Source organism: Oculina patagonica, chromosome 4, assembly GCF_052425735.1.
Source record: "Oculina patagonica isolate OP01 chromosome 4, crgOcupat, whole genome shotgun sequence".
Taxonomy (NCBI): domain Eukaryota; kingdom Metazoa; phylum Cnidaria; class Anthozoa; order Scleractinia; family Oculinidae; genus Oculina; species Oculina patagonica.
The window spans coordinates 42,964,012-42,980,046 of NC_135761.1; the positions used below are offsets into that span (position 1 = coordinate 42,964,012).

General features: G+C 38.6%; 1 protein-coding gene and 1 pseudogene across 1 annotated transcript; one reads left to right on the plus strand and one right to left on the minus strand.

Annotated features, from left to right (window-relative positions):
* The first annotated feature begins 250 nt into the window (after window positions 1-250).
* LOC144648489 (uncharacterized) lies at window positions 251-1,576 on the plus strand (annotated as a pseudogene).
* Window positions 1,577-1,766: 190 nt separating this feature from the next.
* Window positions 1,767-4,372, minus strand: LOC144648490 (uncharacterized). Its single transcript, XM_078508025.1, has 3 exons — window positions 3,523-4,372; window positions 2,430-2,554; window positions 1,767-1,991 (listed from the first exon to the last, which is right to left on the minus strand). The coding sequence occupies exons 1-3, from the start codon at window positions 4,370-4,372 to the stop codon at window positions 1,767-1,769; spliced, it is 1,200 nt and encodes a 399-aa protein (XP_078364151.1).
* Window positions 4,373-16,035: the final 11,663 nt, after the last annotated feature.

Genomic DNA, 16,035 nt, shown 5'->3' on the forward strand with positions numbered 1-16,035 from the left:
GCTATGAATAGCAATAAATCGCCACAGAATCGGTATTGCTGTGTTCCACTTTGTAGTCAAAAAGGGACCACTGCTCTAAACGGCGAGAAAGTCAGATTTTTCAGCATTCCAACCCAAAAACAGGTAAACACTTCTCTATTACAGATTCTACAAAAGTCTGTTCCCTTCACTTCAAGGAAGAACACCTTAAGAAGAGCCTAGGTATTTGACGGTTAAAGTACGTCGACGGAGCAGTTCCATCTGTTTTTGCATGGAAGAGGAGCTCGCCTCGGAAGAGACCTCCACCTCGACCCAGAGCACCCAGAGGGAATGTGAAAGCTCAAGCGTCGCTCGATATGAACGCAGTTTCCATTTCACGTCCAGGAGCGGAAGTAAGTATGGATCGAAGCGACTCAAACATCTTTGTTTAGAAATTGATTCAGGATCGACTACCGGTGAAAATGCATCATGCGTTTCTGAAAACCGCCCGTCCTATGAAGATCTTCAAAAACAGCTAATTGAAATGGAGCGTGCACTCGAAGACAGTAAATCGAAAAATGAAAAACTGGAAACCGAGGTGGAGAAAGTAAGGGCCCATGCTTTTAACCTTTCAGAGAAGTGTGCAAAATTGGAGAACAGAGTTTTTTCATTAGATAAGTTCATTTCCGATGAAGATATCGCCTTTTACACAGGCTTCCCATCGTATGCTGCTTTTATGGCAACATACACATACATAAATCCGGGGGAAAACGGAGAAAACATTCGCTACTGGCGTTCTGTTCAAAATGATGTCGACCCTGAATATTATGAAAGAGAACCTGAACTTGGTGTTGGACCAGGGAGGCCTAGAACATTGAACTCTAAAGAGGAATTCTTCCTTGTAATGTGCAGGTTAAGGCAGGGATTTGCAGAGCGTCATCTGGGGCATTTGTACAGTGTATCTCAATCTACTGTCAGCAGGATTGTTATTTCATGGGTCAACTTCATGTATTTGAGGTTTGGGCAGTTAAACATATGGCCATCCCGAAAAGTGGTGGATGATACCATGCCTCAAGACTTTCAAAGTAAATACCCAAATACAAGGGCTATTATAGTTGCACTGAAATCAAGTGTCAGATGCCGAGTAGTTTGCTCCTGAACAGTGAATTGTTTAGTTCATACAAAAATCACACAACCCTGAAATGCTTGATTGCAATTTCCCCTGCTGGACATACATGTATCTCTTTTATTAGTCAACTTTATACAGGTAGCATATCTGACAGAGAAATAACAGAGAGAAGTGGATTCCTCGACCTCCCTTTTGATGCTAACGATTCTGTCATGGCTGACAAAGGTTTCACCATCCAAGATCTTCTTCCAATTGGCGTGTCTTTAAACATCCCACCTTTTTAGGGAGTTATGCTCAGATGCCTGCTGAGGATGTTGTAAAAACACCAGAAATTGCCTCTCTCAGAATTCATGTGGAGAGGGCAATTAACAAAGTTAAGAACTTTCATATTTGGGACAGTGTAGTTCCACTCAGCCTATTTGGCATTGTAAATAGATGTGGACTGTCTGTGCACATTTATGTAATGTTCAAGATCCCATTATATCATAGTTATCATCTAATGGGATCCTGAACATTACATACATCCTATAGTTAAGGATATGCTAATTATAGTGCCCCAACCTTCATAATAAGATTCCTACATTTTTGCATGTAAACAAAAGGTATGGGTGAGGCTATACTTAACTATACTTATCTATACTTATCTATAAATTGAGATGTATAACCAGTTATTCACATATTATGCCCTTGTTGGCCTGGAATCATTATCTTGCTGTTTGAATTCTGCGAGTGCAAAAGTTATAAAATGTCGAAAATAATATCCACTGAGACTTTGACTAATATTATCCCAGAATTGCTGATCAAATGTAATTCTTTGGATCGACATCCCCTTGAATGTATAGACAACAAAGTCACACCAAGAAGCACCAGTTATTGCCAATTGGCCCTGTACTTGAGCATAGTACTAATGGTTAGTTTTTAATCGACACTGGTCTCCTACACGTTCACAGCAAAATTTGGAATCAGCACAAGCATCCAGTGGTGTCACAGAAGATTTTGTTGAGGGGCATTTCACTTCTAAAATTCCAAAAGGCTGGCTACAGCCAAAGTCAATCACTTTTCCATCAGGAGTGGCAGCTAAGACAGGCAATTCGTTTGAAATGACCAACCCACATTTGAGAACTGCTACTGGAGTTTTCCTTGCAGCCATGAATCTTTGGTATTCCTGAATGGCAGTTGCCTCATATTTTCTTCCGTGTGCAGTACCGTAATTTCCGGCCGTTTACCCGCACGGCAGATTACCCGCACCGGTCGATTTTTGCCAAAATAAGAAAAACGATTCAGCAGATTACCCGCACCCAAAAACAAAGAAAGTTATGCTAAATAGTGCGAGAACTCACACATTTGAAGTGATTTCTAAGCCTTTCCTGCTCAAGTCCATGTGGAAGAAGATATAAGTTTTTGCTTCTTGGCCACCAATTGGGCAGTTAAAAACACTCTCCTCAGCCATTACTTTCATAAGTTTGACTTTACAAGTTAAATATCCAATGTATTAATGTTTAAGACTTCACAGAATGCGAATCGTTCGTTGTTGGAGCAATCGATTGTCAAGCGCCATTTTTGTTACGTTGAGAGAAAGCTGGGACGATTCGGCTCGCAATTTTCTCCAAAAAACAATATCTCAGGATCTACTGGGTCTTAGAAATCGCTTGAAACGGGAAAATGCTTTTCATATTAAGGCAGTGCTAACTGTAAATTTTTCACTGATGCGTCGAGTATTTTCGTAATATTTCTACACTTGTCAAAGTTTTGTTTACACATGTGCCGACAATTATATTTTTCATCACGTTCCACTAATTATGCGGCGGCGCCGTGAATTCAACAGATCACTGAGATATTTATTTATCTCAGGTTCTACTAGGTCTAAGAAACTGCTTGAAACGGGAAATACTCTATAACTCAAGGCAGCGCTAGCTAGGAATATTTCGCTGATGCATCGAGTATTCTTGCATTTGTTATCACAGTCAATGCTATGTTTATACTGCACGCGCACGTGCCGACACACGTCGGCATCATGTTTCAGTTTAGTTGTGTTTTCCACAATAAAATTGTTTCATAAAGCAGAAATGCATTTAGGTGTGAATCTTTTAAACAAAAGCTATGAAATTGACAAGGTAAGGAGATTATCGAAGCACAAACACGTATTAATGTTTCCATCCAACTTGCATCGGCTGCTAACTAATCAAGCAACGTTAAGAAAAGCACGATACAAGAATCGATAGGAAGTGTTTCTCAATTATTTTAACAAACGAGTTATTACAACATAGGTTTGAGGCAAGCGTATATTTACTGACTCTTATCTCTGTTTTATCTTCTGTCAGTACTGTAATTATTTAATTGTTTAATACTTACGGGAAGATTAACAAATTATCAGATAACCCGCACCACTCTATTACCCGCAGCAACGGTAGTTTACTGAAAAATTAACGTATTACCCGCGGGTAATCTGCCAGAAATTACGGTATGTCTGCTTGAAAACTCTTCAGGGTTGATCAATTGTTTAGCAAAAGTGTCATGGTTTTTCTTCCTTCTCGAAATTAAATGAAATCTTGAGGCTGTAAACCTAAACCTCCTCTCTTCCCTCCATCTCTCACTGCCTACCTGCTCCCTTGTTTCCATTTCAATTTTGTTCAGCTCATCTTCATCAACCTCAAGAGAAGATAAAAATGTTCTCTGCTCACTAGTAAGAGTGTCTGGATAAACTCTAGGTTGAGTGTCTTTAAGGGGAAATCGTGGATAATTGTTTATACCAGTATTTATATCAGGAGACCTTGGAACAGTGCTTATATTGGCATACACAGGAAAATTAGCCTCAGTATAAGACAACTGGTAGCTGTTTGTAGATCCAACAGGGCTGCTACCATATTTTGTTTGGACCATCTCACTTGATGCATTTGGGGAAAGGGTGGCAATTCCCATTTTAGGATTAATTGCTGCAATAGCTTTTTTAAACCTTTCTTCTTCTGAAACATCAGGCTTTGTTATTTTGCGGGCCTCGTACAGTTGACACAAAACAGGTTTATCAGACTTCTCGTCATCAGGCTTAATTTTTGTCACAACTAAATCCATCACTGGTTGGGGATGGATAGAATCACCTCGGCCCCTTTTATGCCAGCTTTGTAACTTTGATGTACAGGCCAAAGCTGGATTTTCATCCAGTTCATCATTTAGATCTTCTGTTGTTTTGCTCTCAAACAGTGAGTATTTGCAAATTTTCAAAAGGAGGGCTAATGTGTGGTTACAATAGCCAACTTCACCAGCAGCACATGTGCAAGAGGCAGCCATAACTTGTCCAGTTATAATGCAAAGAGCAACTTGTATTTTATGAGGGGTTTCATGTTTCTTGTAGCTATGATAGCACTTACATGAAAATAAAAATAATTTTCATCATCATTGGCTTCAATATCTTTTAAATATTCCTCTTGAAGAAAAGTTTTTGCACGTTTTAAGCCTGTGGGCACAGAATGGTGTTCCACACTCCCCATCTTCTTGCCAGAATTTTCTATATGTTTTTTCATTTCAGCCTTTGTAAACAATGGCAATTTTTCAAGAGCTTTACCCCTGCCAGTTGTAGGATAGTTCACTTTCCTAACATCCTTTATCTGGGTCGAGGAATCAGCAAGCGAAATAGAGCATTCCCTGGCTTTTCGCTTTGTAAATATCTTGTTGGGATCTGGGTCAACTATAATTTTGTCCCTGCCACTTGCAATGTACTCTTCCACTCTAGTAAAGATTAAGTGACAACAGAAATTACGCTCGCAAGCTTAAGTTTAATAATTCGACAACATTTAACCTAACGGAACGTGTTTGCGAATTAAGAGGATTTCAATACATAGAAAAAAAAAGGCTAATGGTTCTCAGGATCTGTATTTCACGCGGAATAACAAAACAGAACAATTCATGTTTCGAGATTCGACAGTATTGTTAATCAAACATACCGCTTTACGAGCTGGGCTTTCAAATTGAGGCCTTTACACGAATCACCCCTACATCGCAGCCAAAACAAAAGATCAGCTTTCTTCAGCTCTGCTGCCTTTCTTCCTTCAAGACTAGCGCCGGGAATGTCACTTTCCGTAAGCAAAACTGGAGCTGTAAACGTGTTTGTCGCCATATTAAATGTGTTTGATCTATCCTCACCTGCCTCGCTTTCATGTTCTCGTGCCGAGGCCTTCCTGTGTCGTCCGCCATTATGAATTCGGTGTATTATATGGAGGAAACTTATAAACATTATCGCAGAGACCACATCAAGCTAAACTTAAAATTCCTCCTGTAATGGCTGACTTGTAGCAAATATTAGCGGTCGCCGATAAGCAGTTGGATTCAGTGATGAACTTTCGCACCTACGGTTCGTAACATTGTACATAATTGATCACTACAAGGTAAAAGGTATGTTTGCAAATATCGTCTGGAGCACTCAATCTTGTACCCTGAAGACATTCATCGACAGTTACACTCTTCCGCAACTGGTAAAAGTCCTAGACGGGTTATATAGCGACAGTGATGCTAAAACACTATCTGCAGGGCAGCTGTTAACGTTACACTTCACCAAACGAACGGATAAACTGCTCATACAAGCTGCTGAGCCCGTGTCACTAGATGTCCCATGAGAATGGCCAGATGGGCGAGAAGGGGCAAAGGGAGGTGAGGTAGGAAGAGCCTGCTTGAACATAGCTGACAGTTCTGTTGGTGTGGGGTCCATGCGTGCCCGTGACGCCAACATTATCATGGGGATGAGGTTTATATATTTTTAACAATATTCAAATCTCTAATGTTCACTGTTAAAATGCACGAATCCAAATTTTCGTATTTTGATTGGCAATCTTAGTCCATACGTGAAAATTTAATAATAAATAAGAGTACTTGAGTCAGTAGAAACCGTGAAAAATATTTTGGCATGGACTCACGTGCACGACAGTAAACACGATGAAGATTGCTGCAATAACCCCTTATTTTGCTGCAATAACCCCTCGGGTCCTTGGCTTACCTCACGAGGTAGGATCCTCGGTCCTGAATCTGGTTTATCTTTGACTAAAAAAAGGCACATGCCATTCTCAACTTAAAACAATTTGCAATGTAGCCAGTTCATTTTCTTGTGGGTACAACTTAAAGAAAACGAATTCTAAAAACTTTTTATTCTATTAATGAATTTATATAAAAGCCTGAATCAACCACATATTGATTACTGTAACGCCTGACTTTGACGTTGATTGGGATAACTGCGGCATCGTTTTTTCCGAAATGCTGCAGACGCTCCAAACAGCTCGTATTATTATGTGAGAGTGCATAATCAGTCGAGCCGTAATCCCCCCCCCTTAAAAAAAAATAATAAAAAGAGAGATATAGGGAAATCCTTTCTATAAGTAGACTGTCCACAGCCCTCTATTTTTTCGTGTTTTTTTCGATCAATGAGCGCGCAGTAAGAACGGCGAGAAAACTGGACGCCAGCGCAAAACAAAAGAAGCAAGGGGGTGGGCGCGGGGAGCAAAAAAAATTTTTCCTTCACTCGCTTCCCCCCCCCCCTCCCGCTGCGCGCTCGCTTCGTTTGCTTTTTTGCGTTGAAAAATCGAGAGGCTGTGGACAGTCTATTCTATAAGTCAAATTTAGAGAGAGCCAAGGGGACTTTTTTGTCGGCCGAACAAAGGAACTACTTGATGAAACATGTTGTTACTAGAGGGAGTCTGGTAAAAAAAAAGACGAAAAATAGTTGACATAATTCAGTCACAGTTTGTATTCGTATTGCGTGACAGATACCACTGGACCGTGAAGACTGCTAACATGTCAACAACGAACTGTAACAGTATTTGTTTATGGCCTGCACTGAACAGTGCTTTAGAAGGAAGTATTGCTGGATGTGGTGGATTTATTTAAATACTAAGCTTCAATTGCATTAAGGATATAGCAAAATTTACCACACAACGAACAAAACGCAGCCAAACATCACGAAGGATTGTTGAATGAGGACACTGAGGTAAGCGAATTTCAAAATGTTTACGAATGCTCGACTGGTTTTTATTCAGTTTATCTCAACATTTCACTCAGACAAATATTTGCCTCATTCTTCTTATCTTACGTCGCTTTGGGAATGCGAAGGCGGAAATCTTTCGAGTGTTGACCTAATTTGCATATTGGATCATGGCGGATAGTGTAATTTCGCTAACTTTCGGGCATGCTCTTATTTACTGCTTTAAAAGATCCCAAAAAACCTAAACGGTAAAAAACTAAAACCATCCTTAAACTTGCCACAGAAGGTTTTTCTTTTGAGATTCATTGTGTACCACATGCATTTTTTGGCGAGTTTGTTTGATGTCCCAACGAACAATCTTCAGAGAGGATTTAGGTACACTTATTTAAAAAAAATATATTAAATTTGTGAGCAGAGATAATGGACCGCTTTCACTGTCATTCAATTACAGAAGCATCATGCAATCAAACTGAACCTGTGTGGAAATCATTTCAAACTGTCGCCTGGCTGACTTGACAATGCCACAAATTGTGTTAATTTGCGAAAATGTTTTGAAGAAAATACTGCAAATTGTTTTAATCTTTTTTCTCTTAAACAAGTGAATATTACAGTAAATGAATATCCTTGGCATGTGTATCGGACTTGGGTCTACCAATATACAAAGTATGGGCGAAATCATATTTGGGCTCTATGACCGAGTTTTTGACGATCATCTATGATTTTTACTGGCTTTAACACTTACCTAAGTTTTTACTTCCTGATCCAGGTGAGCCCGCATTGCTAGAGCCACCTGAGAAGAAAGGGCAAGTGAACACGTATTAAACTTTATCTGCTTAAAAGAAAAATCGGCACAAAAACGGGCACTTGATACATTATGTAACAATAGTAAAAAGTACTTACCATCGTCTTCATATGGAGGAAAACCATTGTAACCGCTATGTAATTTCAAAAATAGAAACATAAAAAAATATTTCAAAATTGACCACTGAACTGTAAATTGAATTCTATTTGTAGCGAATAGGCTGACAATTTAGGGACTGTTCGTTATTTATGCCTTATTAAGGGCGATACGGTGTTTAGAGTAGCGAGGTAAAATTCCTAAAATCTATGAAAATGGGGAAGAGGGGGGGATACAAAATGGTTGTTTCAAGAGTAGCGAGGTAAATTTTGTTTTAGAGTAGCGAGGTAAAATTCCTAAAATCTATGAAAATGGGGAAGAGTGGGGGGGGGGGAATACAAAATGGTTAATTGTTTCAACACTTTTGTTCTAATTTTCCAGACGTATTTTAAAAAGCTGATATCTGTTTCCACAATTCGATTTTCAAAGAACCTGGTCTTAGTTTGAAAAGGCAAATAAACGTCTTGTATTTTAGTAATGTAAGTAAGTGTCCCGTAAGTAGTGTAAGTAATCTTTTTGTAAGTAGTCTTTTTTTTCTGTAAGTAATGTAAGTAACTGTATCAATTGATTTGTGTTCATTGCATGGTAATGAACAACAAACTGTCTTAATCATGTCTTCTGTAATCCTGCACAACAAAGATTTCTCCAAAGCCTTAGAGGGGAAAATATAGGGTATTACAAATTAGATCGCTTTTTGAAAGAATGCGATTCTAATTGATATAAAACAAAGAGAATTGTTTTGACTCCCATTGTCTAACAGATACGTTTGCTTATCTTAGTTTTATCGGTATTTAAGAGCCACTTACCGCGTTGTTGTAGCTCTCTTCCTTTAACTACTTTTGTGGTTCCTTTTGAGTCACCCCTGTCTTGCTCTGATTCTTAAAACAGCAGGGATGCACAGCGCTTTTTTATTGACAAAGCAGAATTGTAAAAAATTACTACAGTGGAAACTCGATTTAACGAACCTCTATATAACGAAGTCCTCGGTTTAACGAACGATATTCTTCAGCCCGGCCAAAGTTACAGTAAAATGTATGGAACAGAACCTCGGTATAACGAACCTCGATATAACGAAATCCTCGTTATAACGAACACAACCCGGAAGCTCAAATGTAACATATACCTCGATATAACGAATTTCAGTTAACACACAACAAAAGATGAATGTAGAACAGACCAACAAGTATGAAAATACTTTAATCCTAACAGGAAAACAACTTCAAAGACATATGTCCATACCTACGTGGAAATTAAACATTAAAGCAGAAATATAATTTTTGACAGTCGTTTAGACAGTTCAGGTCATTATATATTTAAAAAAAAGAAATACTGGGCAGGGCAAAGTCACAGCGTGAAAAACAATTATTAACTAAACCTCGATATAACGAACATATTGGTTGTTTTTCCGCAAATTCGTTATATCGAGGTTTCCGATATAACGAACTCTCGATATAACGAACAAATTTCTCCAGTCCCTTGGCACTTCGTTAAATCGAGGTTTCACTGTACCTGTACCTATGTGAAAACGACTCCTTTCATGATGTACCCTAAATAGTGAGTCAAACTGTTTCCCCCAAAAAACGCACCTCTAATTTAGCTTTTTCCTTAATTCTTGTGTGCAGGATATGCCAGTATCATCGAATAAATACCATTTATCACCTTATTTCGCTATCATGGTATATCCAGTAAAAATCGCCGTAAGAAATAGGAAATTAACAAAATAAAGGGAAAGCGATTTCAAAAATCCCCAAAAATAAGGGTTGTACTTACAATGTCCGGAAGAACTATTTTTCCTTTTGTGAAGCTGCAGGAGAGAACCAAAGGAGTGAAGCAGTAAATATTGGAAAAAAGGACGGGCGGAATTTTTAAAGTTTCTCATGAGTACTTATTGCAAGATTTTCCCTGTTCACTGACTACCTAAATAATGACTATAATGATTTACTGAAATAATTCTTACAATGACGCTCTGTAGTAGATAAGGCTGTTTGTTGCGTGACTGCTTGGCGCAAAGGGAAGAGATGTCCATCTCACTGTCGATACAAATGCAAATAATGGCCAATGTTAGTGGTAGTTTCTCAGCAACCATTTTCTCAGATGGAAAGACAGAATTTATATTTATACTTACTTTGTTACAGTTACTCTACCACGTAACTTTTTTTAGTGGTTGTTGAAGTTCTTCAAGTGGATCGCAAGCAATCGGGGTTGCTCAACTATTGTGGACCAGACAGTATGTTCTGTTTCCTTCTGACATTTGGAACTGTAAAAAAGAAAGATTTATAATAATGCACGCCTGTATTTGGAAGGATATGTTAATTGAGCCGGTGTTGAATAATGTTATTCAGAAATTGGACTACCAATTTCTGAAAAATTATGTACAACACCGGCTAAATTAACATATTCCTTTTACAAGCTGGATGCACCAAGACAATTTAAAAGATAGCATTTGATGTTTATCTTTGATTGAATGTTCACTTTTTACGTGTTTTATTAATTAATCAATTATGGTTGATGAAATAGTTGCAGGGGAGTGGGAAGGCAAATTGTTTGTAAGAAGAAATATATGCTTCACTGTCAACAGAATATTCAACCCCTCAACCCTGTACAGGATTGCTTCTACAATGTTGCCCATGATTCCAGCGTTCAACACTGTGGAAAGCGGGAAATATTCTTAATAATTGAAGGCAAACCTTTCCATATTCTTTGTAATGATCTCTATTATTGGTGAGGCTTGGTTTGCTGGGAACAGCGATAATAGGTGACACCTAGTTGGTGATAATTTGGCTGCGCTTGTGGCGTGGCTGTTTATTCAAAAGCAAAGGTCAGGGATTACCTGCCACAGCTCTAGACGACTTGACTTGACTTGTGTCCAGTAACAGCTTTTATATGCCTGACCTCCACAAGAGAGGTTTCAAAGATAAACATAAGGCGCTTTATCAGAAACGTCTTGGAAAAGTAAGATGGTCAACAAGAAAGAAGATTTAAGAATTTCCCGTGTCCCTTAAACAGAAAGTGGGTCACCCCCTCGGCAAATGTTGGTTGCGAGATTCCGATCCACTCCAACACCTCTTGTGCACAGTCAAACCAAGCACCATTGCAGTCATCTGCACATGTTCCCTCCTTTGCCTGTTGCAAGATTGCTATCCTTGACATCTTGCTTCTCTTTAGTTTCTTGTTTGCCTCCAACCATTTCCTAGCCAGAAGTTAATGCTTCGGCTACCAATATCCCCGCTCTGTTAAGAATAGACTCCGCCAAGTCTGTCTTCCCCTCTTGTTTCTGCTGGTGCAAACAGGTCTGTGTGGCTTTTTATTCCCCTTCCAACTGCGATTTCTGCGACCTCGAATATGCTCAAACAAGTATGGCGTTGCTTCCTGTCCGATTTTTGCATGCAATTTTTTCACTTGAATCACCACCATTTCCTTCTGAGTCACTGGCTGACCCTGATGCACATGTGCGTTGAACCATCAATTGACTGGCAGTCGTAGTGCAAGGAAAAATGAACATTTATCCCTTGCTTTTCACTGATGTATCAAGACCTTCCCTTTTTTAAGCCCGAACAATCAATACGATCAACAATACGATCAAGCACTTGAGTGCGCTTAGTTTCCAAATAATATGGTTGCTGGCTCTGCATTGGCTCTGTCCAATCCTCGAGCATGCCCTAGTACCCAAACGTCACACGTTTAGAGGTTGCAACTCTTCCTTCAGCAATCCAGGAAGGTCGGTTTCCCCACACAAATTTTTAAATTCTCTTAGGAATCTATCCCACTTGAGATCATCTAAAAACTTGTTATTAAGCCTATTGATTTTAGATTTGTGATATTTCATATTTCGGGAGATATCAGAACAATATGCTACCTTTTTTTTTACTTCAATTGAACCATGCAGTCCTTTATTATCAATGTGTTGGTTACTTGTAATAAAATTTTTAGAAGATGCCTTGTCTTTTACCATTTAAAAAAAATACAGTTTACATAACTGAGGAAATTTGTGCACATCGTAATCTCTGATAGTGAATTCTCCAAATGAGTGATTTTTGAAAATTGTGCTTAGTAAATAACAATAGCAATAATAATTTGTTTCGCTTTTGTTCTGATAGATGCATTGGTAGCAGACTCAAAATTGTTTACATGTGCGCTTGCTACCTGTATGAAGATTAGGTGAATCACAACTCCAGGGACAGTTGTATATGGCCTGCAAATTGCAAAATTCGTGAACATATCTGAGCACTAAGGCCCAGGTGAACCTATAACTCAGCTTCATTACCTAAATAGTATATGCTTAAAGAAGTGCTGGACATTTTGAGAAGAAGGCAGCTTACCTAAGTGCAATAGCATATGGTCTACATCTACATCTACATTTTATTAAGTCGGTAAAAGTCCATTCAGATATCACACCAATGTCTTAACATAATTACAGTGATTTAAAATAGGTAAAATACAATATATACATATATAATAAATGGAAAATTCTAAAATAGGAAAGCTAAATTGACAACTATGGGTAAACAAATAAATAAAAAGAAATGGGCAAACACGCCACACATACTTTCTAATCGCTACCTAGGTAATCGCGCGGTCCAGACTGGAAACATGCAAGAGAGTCAGAATCAACAAGTGTTAGCAATTAACCACTGTGACAAACTAATATTTTCTAACTTGGGCTGTTTGGTCGCATTGGAAACAAAAAGCTTAGTTAGTCCTACTTCTGAAATTGTCTGCTCGTCGGCTTGAGAAATAAGTTTATCAACAAAGTAAGGAATTCTTAGTATTCATTCGCCCTTCGGTAGCTCTGATTTTTGTCCTCGGGTTTACTGGTGCAGTGCGTCTTAGGGTCAGCTATGTATGGACGTGGTATGAAGTTTTTCAACCAGAGCATTTGGGAGTCGTTTGGCTTGATTGGCATGTTGATTTTATCCAGACTTCATTGTCTCTTTTGGAAGTCTAAATCCCATAACCTAGGTGGACTGGTACTTCCCCTAATCTTTTAGTGGGGACATTGTTTTCTATAAAATATCTTTTCCCATCTTTCCAACCAGTTGGGTATAACTATGCTGTTTCTGCCCCTATCCAAATTGCTGTGTAATTGTAGCCTGCATTCAGGTGGTACTATCTCCTCTTCTCTTCTAAATTTTTTTAGCCACATTTCCCCGTTCTGTCGGGTTCTTTGGGGACTGCAATATGCCTGATGCATCTTCAGAGAAGATGTAGTTGTCTTGCATTAGCTAATTTCTAAAGAATTTTTAAAGAGAGTCTTAATTCAATGTGACTGCGTAGACTTTTTTGGAAATTGATTAACACTCCCCAAAGAGCAAATATATTATTTTTTGGAACTCAACAAAGTTGCTCAGTGCCAGATAGATTAGTCTTTACTTTCAAAGCATAATTTTGTTAAACTTAAGGACATAATCGGTTTGGTGATTTCGATTCATGTTAAACCATTTTCTGTGGGAACTGCCAGGTAAGCTGCAAGGTCTGGAAGCTCCTACTCTTGACTCAGCCCACATAGTTGGCTTACTTCAGTTCCTCTTGTTTGTGACTGTCTACATATTCCCAAACATCTCCTGTGAGCTGCAGCTTGCTGCAAGGAACTTACCCTTTATTGGTTTTACCATGGCTTCTTTCTGGTGCGTTTATTTGTTGTTGATGCTTTCCGACTGGTTTATCATTTTCGTGCAAGTGCTGATGTACACATAGTTCCAAAACTCCATCTCAGTTCATTTTTTCTTGCTCCAGTAATCCTATCACCTCAAGATCCTTGGATCGAGTAAAGTCATTTGAGACTTTGAGCACCCCTTAAGTTACATTTCACCAGTGCTATATTATGCGACATATTTATTTATAATATCAATGCTTATTTCACAAAATTCCACATTTCTGATTTGTATCTATCGCAAACCCACTTTTAAGATAAAATGCACATGCAACAATACAACAGTCACTCAAAAATCCTTTACACCCGCTTTCAGTGTTACGTGCTTAGCGGCTTTCTGTTGACATCCATCTTTCGACGTGCTAAACAAAAAACACGGATCGAAATCCGCCAATCACAGCCAACTAGCATGACCTTCTGACCTTTTCGCACATTTGCATGAAACCAACAATGGTATGTATAGGTTTTAATTGGCTCATTTCAATTAGCAGGTCGAAAGACGATGTCGAAAGATGATGTCGAAAGATGGATGTAGAAAGATAGCTATGCACATAACACTGAAAGCGGGTGTAAGTTACAAACTTAGAGAGGTGACACAAGTAAACCACCTCATACTACATGTTAAATGTTGGCTTTTAATTTTAAATCAGCACCATAGTGTAATCGGTATCAGTAAAAATAGAGGACATAGATGGTGAGTTCTGTGAGTTTCAGGCCTATTTAAAACGCTGTTAAAAATTATAAAATATATTTTTTTTGCTTGAACTATGCTGCCAATACAAACAGGCCTTACGTATACATGTTCCAACCATTCGTTGTGGTCAGGTGGAGGGGACAAGAGGGACTGGTTGGAATCGAGGAGGGTAGGCCAAGACATATGGATTCCAACAGTGTCGTAGGTGAAAATCATAACAACAAGCTACTCAAAATAATTACCTTTAGCTCTAGTTGTCTCTTATACACAACACTTACATTCAGGAAAGCGTGCATTTCTGCCTTACCTACACTTTCATTAGACTACCACTTTCTGCTCTGTATTATGTTTATAAACATCATTTACGGCGCACTTATAGTAGCTGTCTCATCAACCACCCAAACTTTCTGGATACACCTAAGCTTCTTGGTGATTAAACACAGGTCCAGAAATCACAGGAAACAAAAAGAAACGGCAATGTCTCCTTGGTATCTTTCTTCTGTAACATACCACAAGAAACTGAACGGTTTTATATCAGTTTTATTCTTCCCAAAGACAACAATGCGCAAATAATGTTTGAATTTTGGCATTGAGAGATGTCTTATACAGAAGAGGCATTTTTATCTTTGTTCAAAACGTTATGATCAGTGTTAACACAAATTCCTACTAAACAATAAATACAGGTATGTTATGTGTCTTAGGGGTTAACTTCATTTATGAAACAGTGTGAACTTGTCTCTTGAAATATCGATCATTCATCTAACTCTGATTAAAAGATGCAAAGAAACAGTCTTTATTGTCAAACTAACATACACAAGATATCTTTCGAGCAAAATAAATGTTCTTTACATCCAAATTAAAATGAACCTGAAAAAATACGGGACATCATTGTGCAAGTGGAGCCGGATGCAATCCATTTGACTGTTCTCTAAGTCTTTCGATAATCTACCCACCCAGGTGGGGGTACTAGGAGCGGGACATAATCCTACAACATGTTTGCATTGTACTCTTTCTCCTAGTGATCTTAGGGCAAAATTCACCTGGTTAAACTAGAAAACAACACTACTTCTAGAGTATTGCCGATGTGGTTGATTCTGGTTTGGTAATGAAAAAATTTCTGATAATATTATTTGTTTATCTCTAATTGTTGACGGAAATTGGTCGGTATGCGGGGCTGTAACAGCTCTCTTGTCCTTACCATGCAGCTCATGAAAAGCTGGAAGGGTAAGTGCCAAAGCTAAAATGTGTTGCAATCACTATATTATCGATGTAGTAGTTGAAATAGTTGTGTTCATAACAAAGCTGGGCCAGTTTTACAAAGGGTGTACAATGTCGTCTACCAGATAGGGTGCTATCCTGTGGATAAGTGTTAATAAACGGTTAGATAGATAGTAGATAGTTTATCCACCCTTTCGAGAACTGGGGCCTAATCCTTAGTTTAACAAGGTACTTCCGCAATTTGATGGCCTCTACTTTCACCATCAGGTTACAAATTCTTTATTTGCTGGGGTAACACGCTTGTAGTTTTGAAGCTTCATTCATTTAAATTGGTTCAAGCTTGTAATCAACTATCTCCCCCCCCCCCTTTCAATATCTCGGCTGAATAATGCGCAGTGGGGTGACTGAGGATGTCATGAATATACAAAGTTAATGGAGTATGAATAAATCAAATCTGGCTTGCTGCCTTCTTGAAAGGGGAAATAATTTCAATAGAAGAAACATAAAACAAATCCTACGGTAGTAC

Coding starts and splice junctions, on each gene's coding strand:
- LOC144648490 (XM_078508025.1), bottom strand. CDS start 4,372: ATGGCTGCCTCTTGCACATGTGCTGCTGGTGAAGTTGGCTATTGTAAC. Junction 2,555..3,522: donor TTCTGGCAGATTACCCGCGG/GTAATACGTTAA, acceptor TAACTTGTAAAG/TCAAACTTATGAAAGTAATG. Junction 1,992..2,429: donor GCTTAGAAATCACTTCAAAT/GTGTGAGTTCTC, acceptor ACTAACCATTAG/TACTATGCTCAAGTACAGGG.